We start from the raw sequence: 10,456 nt of genomic DNA, 5'->3' as shown, positions 1-10,456 counted from the left end.
TATGCAAACATGGGGAGAACATACAAACCACGCACAGAAGCCCTGGCTAGATGTTGGAGGCGAACTCAGGACCTTCTGAGGCAACGGTGCAAGCAAGCCACAGCAACTTCTGCTGGACCACATATTCATTATAAGGACATTTCCACAAAAGACTTTGTCTGTATATCGGTTTTATCTGTTTTATAACAGGTTTCTACGTTCTGGTGGGTTCTTAGGAGATCCGTGTCAAAATTATAAGTTTTATCTTAACAACAGTAACATCAGGTGAAAGAGGACATGCATGCATGTGCTTTGAGGTGTAATTTAAACACGTAAAGAGAAAGGTCTCAACTAAAGACGAGGCTTAAAACTTAAAGGTGATGTTATCCTAATGTGACAACCAGAGCGAAGGAGACAATGTTTCATAAAACTATGACTGTGGAAAAGACCACAGAAGATATCAACACACTGATTCAGTCATTAGCGCTCTGGAGCTTTGTGACCTGAGCCCTGGGCCACACTTCATGAGTGGAAACACACAGTGTGCCCCAGGGCTCGGGTTCCAAAGCAGGCTGGGCTTTTTCAGCCACTGCTGTTCGAAGTAGCTGTTTTGCATCAGCATACACAATTATTCAAGTAAATCAATTGGAAATAGTTAATAAAAACTATTTAAATAACAGTGATGTCAGTTAGGAGATAAATGGTGCTACACCATCTGACTGACTCTGACATATAATACGGGAGTTGTTGTTGTGGCATCGGGCTGCAGCAACAGCATTAATACTTCCAAACCAGCATCTCATCAGAGGTTATATAAGGTACTTTTCAGCATTCAGCACATTAAATTCATTTAATGTGGGTCCCCCACAGTCTACAAAAAGGAAAATTTACCAAGAGCCCTTTGCATGTTGTTGTTGTTGTTGTTTTTTTTTTGCAATTAAGCAAATACCTGGAAGGCCATGCCACATAGGCTGTTTGCGGGTTTTATTTTCCCACTCACTCTGTCATCACCGGGCAGCAGTTGAGCACACAATGTCAAGTTATTCCCATGTGATAAAACGAGCGTTGAAAGGGTATCAGGAGTCGTAAAATATGCTGCCGTTTATAAATTATGAATTAAATAACGTCAATAAAATGATGCTTGACGCTACTCTGAGAGCAAAGGCCAGCCATAATTAATGCTGCTTCTGTTTATACTTTATAAAGAGGCACTGCTTTCCATCCAGTTCCAAGAAACTCAAGTCATAACCACATGTTTGTGTTTTCACAGATTGAATCTGGACTATGATGTCTAATAAAAATATTTAATATCTTTAATAAACGTTAACAGTTACAGTGAAGCAATGGTACTTGTGATGATTTTGCTGCGTTGTGAAGTCAATCCTTACAGTGGCTCTTTGTCCTCCAGACTCAAGATGAAGTCAAACTCCTCTGCGAAGAAAGAAACAGTGTTCACAGCTATTTCTCTTTTATTTGTTTATTTATTTACTTTTTTCTTTCCGCTTCTGTCATACCGGTGTTGAGAGGCTGCACAGAGAGCCTAGCCCTTGTAAAAAGCGCCATGTCCTTGAGGGGCCCCCCCTTAGCGCGATGCTGCAGGTGGTGCTTTTTAAGCTCCGACAGAGGAAGAAAACGCTTCATCATCCTTTGATACTGGACGTCTACCTGAGGGAGAAGAGAACGAGCTCAGCCTTCACGCTTGAGTCTTATCATTAACTGCGCTTAATGCGTTCAGCTTACCATGCTCCACTTGGGGTCGTCTGGTTTGCTGGTTGCATCATAATGCACATCTTTCCTGTCAAACTGAGTGTGGTCCACATAAGCTTCCTTCACAACCTAGAAAGAGGAAATGAAGCTGAACATCGGGCCCGTCTCGAGCTTTACCTAAATATAGAAGAGCGACTTACTTTCATGAGTCCTGCTATCCCCGGCTCCTTGCAGTTGCTGTGGTAAAAGAAAGCCAGCTGCCCCTCTTTCATCTGCCTCATGAAATTGCGTGCCTGCAGAAGATAAGCATAGCAAATTCAAAAATAATTTGCACAGTGGTGCAGTGAGCAGAGACAGAAAAGCCCTTTCAGGAGTAGCAGCGCATTGCTCCTTTTTTCAGATAAACATCTTCTTTTTGCAGGACTCTGTGCTGCAACTCTACCTGATAATTACGAACGCCATCCCAGCAGCTGGTCTGATCAGGCAGAGCCTTCAGGTCCTCGATGCCAAACTGCAGAGTGAACAGGAAGCATCAGACAAGTGAGACCAGCTCACACTTTAAAATGCGCTGACAAAGCTGGTGCTGCTCCATACCTTTACGTCGATGCCATTCTCAAAGCGGCTCTCGGGCTCAGACTTCATCAGCCAGCGACTGTACTGTGGAGAACCAGAAGACGCCGAGCTCTCGTCAGTTTTTCCACCAGAAGTTGCAGCTTTCCTCTTCTTCAAAGCTGGGGACACTGGCTCCCTGTCATCATCTTTGCCTGTGGTTTGGAAGCACTCTTTAGTTAAAACTGTGTTTACACGCACTCTTCGAGGGGTTGAATGTCACAATAATTTGGTGTTTTTAATGATTTCTTTGAACCGTTCTTTTTCCAGGGTGGAGTGATTGTACAGCATAAATCTGTGATGACTTTAAAAAACAAGAACAAGCGCTTAAGTTATAATAATAAGCGGCACTGGAGGTTCTGCAATGTTGTTATTTCTTTGGCAGCACCCATTGGATTGACCAATACTCAGAACAATGGAAAAAATCGAAGGAACTTAGTAAACATCTAATAAATAGAATTGTAGATTAACACAAGTTGGGAATGTATCTTAGAAATGCAGATTCCAAAATAATCAGTGCAAACACAACTTTCCGGGGTTCTAGAAGAAGACCCACACTGTCACCCTCGCATGAGCAGAAATTGGTTCAGATGTTCAGGAACAACTAAAGGACCAAAAAGGTTCAAGCCTAGCATGAACGGGAAACTAATGGAACAACAGGAAAACTGTCTACAGTGAAGTTAGTTTTACAGTGCCATGGACTAACTGTCAAGCATGGTGGTGGTAGCATCATGGGCACAAAGTAGATGGAATAATGAAGGAGGAGAACTATGTCCAAATTGTTCAACTTCACCTCAAATCAACCTGGACACAATTGAGTGTTTCAATCAGACAATGATGCCAAACACATGTGGAATCTGGTTTTGTAATTGATAAAGCAGGTTAACATTAAGCTTCTGGGATGGCCTTCCCAAAGCCCCAACCTAAACCCTATTGAACATTTCTGGACTATTTGAATGAACCCTACCAATTCTTCAAAAAAAGAGTGGTCAAACATGCAGCCAGAATTATGCATGAAGTTTGTTGATGCCCACCCAAAGTGTGTGGTTGACGTGCAGCTTGCTAAAGGACAGTCAACCAAATATTAGTGGGGGTGTTTGAATGCACTTGACTCATTATATAAAATTGAGACTAAATTCAAAATAAATTCACACTTGTGCACCCAATGGTTTTGGTTAATTAATTAAAGATGTAGCTATAAAATATTCTACCCTGGAAAATCCTTAGAAATCCTGAAATTACTCTGAGATTCATGCCCAGGATGAGTGTATTAACCTTCTAATATCAGACAGGTGATTTTCTTCTGTGATTTGATTTACCTACCTGAACCTGTATTCCTTTTACTGACTCTGGCCTTTTTCTTTGGTGGCATCTCTTTGACTCTGTAAAGATCCACAAAAGGTTTGGATGGTTTGTTTCTGTAAAGCTTGTGAGGGCAAAAACACAAGAAGTTTTAGGTATAACTTGTACTCTGGTAGCTCTCCCACCAAGAACTCAGACAATCAGCATTTTTTCCTTTTTATCCACTAATGATTTCCATCCCTTATATTTATATCCATTTATACTTTTCTAAAGTTCATACAAAGTGTTGTTAACTGAAGAACATTAGGTTGGGTCAGTGTCTTGTCTCTTTATGTAATCCCAAACGGACTACTCTAAAAATCATTCAAAATGAGTCCAAGATCACATAAATTTGGCTTTATTTACCGGTAGTTGCGTCCAGCCGCAATTAATGTTGGTAAGCACAGCAGTCTTCCAATGAGCCGTGATTATCTTCTTCATGTAGGAAGCTTTAATTTGAGAAGTGTTACTAACATATATTTTTAATAACCACAGTTTACATCAGTAGTGGCAGACTGAAGGTTAGAAACACCTCAACTTAAATAACACAACCACAAACTGTATTTGGTGTGACTCAAGTGCTTGCTGTAACTAAAGAAAAACATACTGCACTAGTTAACAATATTAATGCTGGTATTATTAAATGTTTTCTGAATAAGTGCTCTTATTTACATGTGTAAACTGCTTAGACACTAACAAGCAGCAGAAACACAGAAGCATCAGGAATGCGTGCAAACTAGACGTAACGTACTGTCCGGAGATAAACTCGGTAATAATCAGTCATGGAGTCGTACCTTCAGCTCCGCACAGCTCCAGCCATCAATCCCGCGGAAAAAACTGCAACACGTGACCTAAAAACCGTATAGGTGCACTCGATTTATTCTCCAGCCACTGCCGTGTGTCCGCTGTAGAAGCACTGCCGCCATATTGGTACGGGGAACACGTGACTATTTTCAGGCCTTTTGGTTTATTAGGAATTAAATTAATCGGATTTTATTGTCTATTTATTTTTCGTTTGCCTGTTTACTTCAGTTTTTATGACAATAACACCCCTTTATTTTTATTATTATTAATAATAATATTATTATTATTATTATTATTATTATTATTATTATTATTATTATTATTATTATAACCTACAAATAAACAGGGTGTAAGTTAAGTCAAAGTCAACTTTATTGTAAGTTTTCAGTGTGTACAGGATACACATGGAAACGACTAAAGTGAATCCAAAATAAAATAAATAGTCTGAGAATATGTGATAAAGAAAGTAAATATGAGGTTACAAAGTGTTATGTTATGTGTTAAAGCCTACAGAATTGTTGGTATTAATGTATAAAGGTTAAAAGGATTCTCAAAGCTATATACATTTATTCATTTATGCAAGCTTCACAATTTTATGGAAGCTTGTTTCCAAAATAAGTTTTGCCAGGCAGAGTGTAAATTGTAAAAATTTTTAATTAACTTGAGATGTTATTGATTTATTAAGACAAAATATTAACTTCTCAAGTTGAATTCTGAGATGTGAACCTGAAATATTCACTTACAGATGGCAAAATAAGTGAATACGTTAACAAAAGAAAAAAATAAAAAATAAATCAGTGGTAGACACAAGCTTCCATCATTTACATTTCACAATTTAAATATCATTATTTAAAAAGATATACAATTAAAAAATAATGTTATGGACCCTACACTGTAGTGTAATAATCAAACTGGTCATGTCATACATCTGAATAAATAACAGCAAATAAATGCCGTGGTAGTTCAAAAACTTTTTCATAAGCATAATATCAATACTCACTTGTGTTATCTAGCATAAATGAATTACTTCATGTGATTAAACAAATCAAAGTAAAATTTCTAAACATGTATAAATGTTTAAAATATTTACTTTCAACATTTCGTTTAATTGAAACGAACCCCGTTTCAATATGGCACCTTTAAATGCGTAATACAAGCCGGAAGTGCGACTACAAACTACAATAACCAGCAGTCCCGCTGCCGAGTGACTCACCACTGTAGAGGTAAACATGGCTGCTGTAGGAGCTCTGTCGAGAATAGCCCGGCTGGGCTCCAGAATATGTAAAAATCGTGTAACATTAAGCGGAAACTCACAGAGAAGAGGAATAGCCGCATGCATCGACCGTAAGTACCAGAAAACGAGATCTACTAGCTTTAAGTAATACAAGTAGCTCTAAAAACTCTGTTTCTTTCATTTACCTCATTGGACCTGAAGCAATGAAATGAACCAGCGATATGTTAAGTAGTCACACAGCTTTGTAGCAAACAAACGTGACTGCTGATTAAGATTTAAAAAAAAAAAGAAGCTTATGCTACACATATTCAGCGCTTTTATTTACTTATTTATCGCAGCCGACTGTCATTGGTTGGTTTGTTAGATCTCAGTTCCAGTCGGAAGGCAGAGAAAGCTGCACGCCTCTCCTTAGCACCGCCCCTCTCTTTCGGATTATTCAACACCTAGATGTTATTTAAATCATCGTGGCTGTTATGTTGTAATGTGTTAGGTATAACAGGACATAATACTCTATGATATTAGATGTTTTTCAGTTCAGTTCAATTCTATTTTATTTATATAGCACCATATCACAACACCATTTGCCTCAAGGCACTTTATATTGTAAGGTAAGGATCCTACAATAATACAAAGAAAACAGAAAAAACCCAGCACTCATATGACCTCTTGTGAGCAAGCGCTTTGGCAGCACTAGGAAGGAAAAACTAGAAGGAGGACGAAACCTCCAGCAGAACCAGACTCGGGGAGGGGCGTCCATCTGCCACAGCTGGCTGGGGTTGAGGGACAAAGACAGGACAAAGACTGTGGAAGAGAGCTAGAGATTAATATAGGTTTATAAATACATAGTGAGTAAAAAAGGTGACTATTTATATACTCTAAATGAATCTCTGTTTAACAATATGCTGTAGACACTTATGAGGGAATTCTTAGCCTGGGTTCAACGTGACCTGAGCCAGACTGTGAAGACATGAAATATGAACAGTATGTAATGGTTAAAAGCACACAGAGCAGTTTCTGTATTTAATGTCCTCCGCTCTTTGTCTGCAGCTTCCCACGGACTCACAGATGAACAGAAGGAGTTTCAAAAAGTGGCCTTTGACTTTGCAGCCAATGAAATGGCCCCACACATGGCAGAGTGGGACCAAAAGGTATGAGCTAGGAGGCTTAAAACACTGTTATTAATCAAACGTGAAAGCAACAGATGTGAGGGGTTCAAAACCATGTTTGCTCATATAAAGGCAATCTTTTGTATCAATCCAAAGTCCTGATCAGGAGAAAAAAAAAGTAAAAATAAGTATTAGGCAATAAGTAACTAGTAACAGCACTAGGCAGGGTGTGCTAATGGTTAGATGTTTCTTCCCCACTCAGGAAATCTTTCCAGTGGAGACCATGCATAAAGCGGCCCAGCTGGGTTTCGGTGGGATTTACGTTCAGCCAGATGTTGGAGGATCTGGCCTTTCTCGGCTGGACACGTCGATCATCTTTGAGGCTTTGTCCACGGGATGTGTGAGCACCACAGCCTACATCAGCATCCACAAGTATGAATAATAAGATTATTTTGGTTGGGAGCATTTTTAAAAGACGCCATATTTACAGCAGGTGTCAGTTTGTCTGGATTATACATACAGGAAGATGGGTACACTGTGGCCATGAAGGGATGAACGTGGTCGGTAACAATACTCAGGTTCACTTTAGCATTTAAATAATTGGTACTTCAGCAGGCTGAACTGTTAATACAAGGCAGGATGGATCCATGCTTTCATGTTGTTCATGTCAAATGTTGAAGCTGAAATCGAGACTCAACAGACCAGGCAACATATCTCTAGTATCCAATTTTGGTGAACTCGTGCGAATCCTAGCCTCAGTTTGCTGTACTTAGCTGACAGGAGTGGTACTCTGTGTACTCAGACCAGCACGTATTCTACCAACACCATCATTAAATCACATTTCTTCCAATCTGATGCTCAGTTTGAACATCACTGGGTCGACTCGACTGTGTCTTCATGTCTAAATGCACTGAGTTGCTGTCATGTGATTGGCTGATCAGATATTTGTGTTAACAAACAGTTGAAGTGGTATGCCTAACAAAGTGGCCAGAGAGTGTATGTTATTTATTTATTTGCATGTTAATCTCCTCTGTCCTCCTTATCTTTGCAGCATGTGTGCCTGGATGATAGACAGCTATGGCAATAAAGAGCAAAGGGAAAAGTTTTGTCCTGATCTCTGTTCTATGGAGAAGTTTGCCTCCTATTGTCTCACTGAACCAGGTGAGTCTGCATGCGAAAAGACAGCAGAGTTCTTTGTGTAGAATTATTCACAGCTGTCTATGTGAGAAATTCGTTTCACATGTATGTTGTTCTTCCACACATGTGAGTACTTTAGTTAAAGTTCAACCTGCGATCTTTGTTTTAGGCAGCGGCAGCGATGCTGCTTCTCTTCTGACCTCTGCTCAGCGGAAAGGCGACCATTACGTCTTGAATGGCTCAAAGGTAACTCAGACCTGTCTGTACGCTCATGTCATTTAAGGTCTGTAGAAATGCAAGCTCCTCTAATTTCTTCGGCACTTTTTAGGCCTTCATCAGTGGAGGAGGAGACACAGATGTCTACGTCGTGATGTGCAGAACTGGAGGTAAAGGACCTAAAGGTATCTCATGTCTGGTGGTGGAGAAGGGAACCCCCGGCCTCAGTTTTGGCAAAAAAGAAAAAAAAGTACGACTTCACAGTTGCGCCACTTTGGTGTTCAACCACTAGATGGCAGAATTGAGCCAATCAGCTGTTAAAAACAATCTGTCCTCCAGGTGGGCTGGAACTCTCAGCCGACCAGGGCCGTGATATTTGAGGACTGTGCGGTTCCAGTGGCGAACCGGCTCGGTGAGGAAGGACAGGGCTTCAACTTCGCAATGAAAGGCCTGAATGGAGGCAGAATTAATATTGGTAAGCAGGAAAACACCACCCAAGTAGCCAAGCATCCAAAAACTGTGTCTTTTATACTTACAATCCAATGTAAATCTTTTTTTTTTTAAAGCTAGAAGTAACAGTATGTAATCTGCATCATAATTGGGCTTCAACGAGCTTCGGGGGAAACAGATTTGTGCATAAATTGCGTGCAGCGTGCTTTTAAAGAAACCTTGAGTTGGTTAAGGCATGACGAATGGTTTCAGTAGATTTGGATTAACACACTTTTATAAATGAGCATGCCCTTGGTTATGACCAGTAGCAGTGGTTTGCTCAGTAATAACTCAGCTCAAACCGTCAGTATTTGTGGTCACACAGTATTTGGCATTGACATGAAGGCGTTTAAAACAAAGCCAAACAACTTACTCACTGGTTTTCCTCTAAATACTCTGCCGCCAGCTTCCTGTTCTCTTGGGGCGGCGCATGCTTCTGTGCAGCTGGCGAGGGATCACCTGTTAGTGCGCAAGCAGTTTGGAGAAACACTCTCAAACAACCAGGTAAGCAGGTTCCCCTGTTTTCAGTTTATTTAGTGAAAACTCAGTGAAACAGAATACTTGCCCTGCCACTGTTATTCACGCCCCCCCCTCTCTTTTAATATGGTAGTTTCTTCAGTTCAAACTGGCAGAAATGGCCACCAAGTTGGTTGCGTCTCGCCTTTTGATACGTGAAGCAGCGCAGGCGTTGCAGGAGGACCGCCCCGATGCTGTTGCCATCTGCTCCATGGCCAAGCTCTTTGCCACAGACGAGTGCTTTAATGTGAGCAGTGCTAAGGAGGATTAACAGTATTTGGCTAAAAAGCATGAAATTAACTATATTAAGTGATCTTTTATGTTTTTTCCTGCTTGTATTCAACAGATCTGCAACCAGGCTCTTCAGATGCACGGTGGGTACGGTTACCTTAAAGACTACGCAGTGCAGCAGTTTGTCCGGGACATCAGAGTCCACCAGATCCTAGAAGGTGAGGTTTTTTCTCTCTCTTTAGCCTTTTTGTTTGTCTTTTGTCATATTTTAGTGTGGCTCCTTTGGTTTCATGTAAGGCAACTGTGATGCTGTTTTTCACCAGCTGTTTCCTGCTTTTGTTTCCCTTAAAGGAACCAATGAAGTGATGAGGATGATCATTTCCCGAAATCTGCTGTCGGAGTCGTGATAAAGCTCGTCCTCTGGATTTAAACTGACCATGTTGTTATGGTCTTCATATCTGGTTTGTTACAGTATGACTGGTGCTGCCCTGCACATCATAGTTTCAATGAATGTTTCCTGACTTGAGTGTATGTTCATCCACCCACCCTCCATCTAATAACCCTCGCAAATCAGCATCATTGTCATAAATAAACCCTTTAGACTCCATGTTTGAATGCGTACGCCACATCAGATGTAATGTAAGTTAGCCCAACCAACTTCAGTGTAGTTTTTTCAATCCTTCTGTCACAAATCACCCTTGACACTCGTCTCCAACTGCTCCACCCTGCTGGCACTCCGTCTGTTGCTTTGAAGGGTTTACCCCAGGTAATTAAACTCATCCACCAGCGACGGAGAGATGACAGAGGAAAAAGTAATAAGAAAAAGTAACAGTTCATAAAATCCCAGCATCACTGTCCCTAAAGTGGTCTTTCAATCCTTATGTATATTCATGGTTATTGCAATTTTACTGTATTTCATCCTTTTCTTTGCTTTTTGCAGAATTACAGAAATATGTCACAGGTGCTGTGAAGGTTATATAATGAAATGTTACACTCCAAATAAAGCTTTCTTAAATTGGACTTCATTTGCAGTTTAGCACCTTTAGGTTTTTGTTTCCATTAAATATGGAACTGATCAATATTTAGT

At 40.4% G+C, this 10,456-nt stretch overlaps 2 protein-coding genes across 9 annotated transcripts; one reads left to right on the top strand and one right to left on the bottom strand.

Moving 5' to 3' along the window:
* Positions 1–1,269: 1,269 nt before the first annotated feature.
* On the bottom strand, positions 1,270–6,011 carry thyn1 (thymocyte nuclear protein 1). 8 transcript variants are annotated; one of them, XM_085430366.1, is made up of 9 exons: positions 5,860–6,011; positions 4,003–4,085; positions 3,619–3,721; positions 2,281–2,450; positions 2,129–2,197; positions 1,887–1,979; positions 1,720–1,815; positions 1,494–1,644; positions 1,270–1,410 (listed from the first exon to the last, which is right to left on the bottom strand). In XM_085430366.1, the coding sequence occupies exons 2-9, from the start codon at positions 4,075–4,077 to the stop codon at positions 1,364–1,366; spliced, it is 804 nt and encodes a 267-aa protein (XP_085286492.1). In that variant the 5' UTR covers positions 4,078–4,085; positions 5,860–6,011; the 3' UTR covers positions 1,270–1,363. The 8 variants fall into 8 exon arrangements, with proteins under 8 accessions (XP_085286492.1, XP_085286490.1, XP_085286491.1 ...); XM_085430364.1 differs by lacking the exon at positions 5,860–6,011 and adding an exon at positions 4,431–4,685; XM_085430365.1 differs by lacking the exon at positions 5,860–6,011 and adding an exon at positions 4,388–4,403.
* acad8 (acyl-CoA dehydrogenase family, member 8) lies at positions 5,670–10,389 on the top strand. The gene is made up of 11 exons (XM_085430363.1): positions 5,670–5,784; positions 6,722–6,822; positions 7,043–7,212; positions 7,832–7,941; positions 8,087–8,163; positions 8,246–8,383; positions 8,473–8,608; positions 9,029–9,126; positions 9,233–9,385; positions 9,485–9,587; positions 9,721–10,389. Exons 1-11 carry the CDS (start codon positions 5,670–5,672, stop codon positions 9,774–9,776), a joined length of 1,257 nt encoding a protein of 418 aa, XP_085286489.1. The 3' UTR covers positions 9,777–10,389.
* The last annotated feature ends 67 nt before the right edge of the window (positions 10,390–10,456 follow it).

This window comes from Copadichromis virginalis, linkage group LG14, assembly GCF_057382275.1.
Source record: "Copadichromis virginalis isolate Kocher_CV1m ecotype Utaka linkage group LG14, C_Virginalis_male_GT1.1, whole genome shotgun sequence".
NCBI classification, from domain to species: Eukaryota; Metazoa; Chordata; class Actinopteri; order Cichliformes; family Cichlidae; genus Copadichromis; species Copadichromis virginalis.
This window is presented reverse-complemented; position numbering and strand designations above follow the sequence as displayed.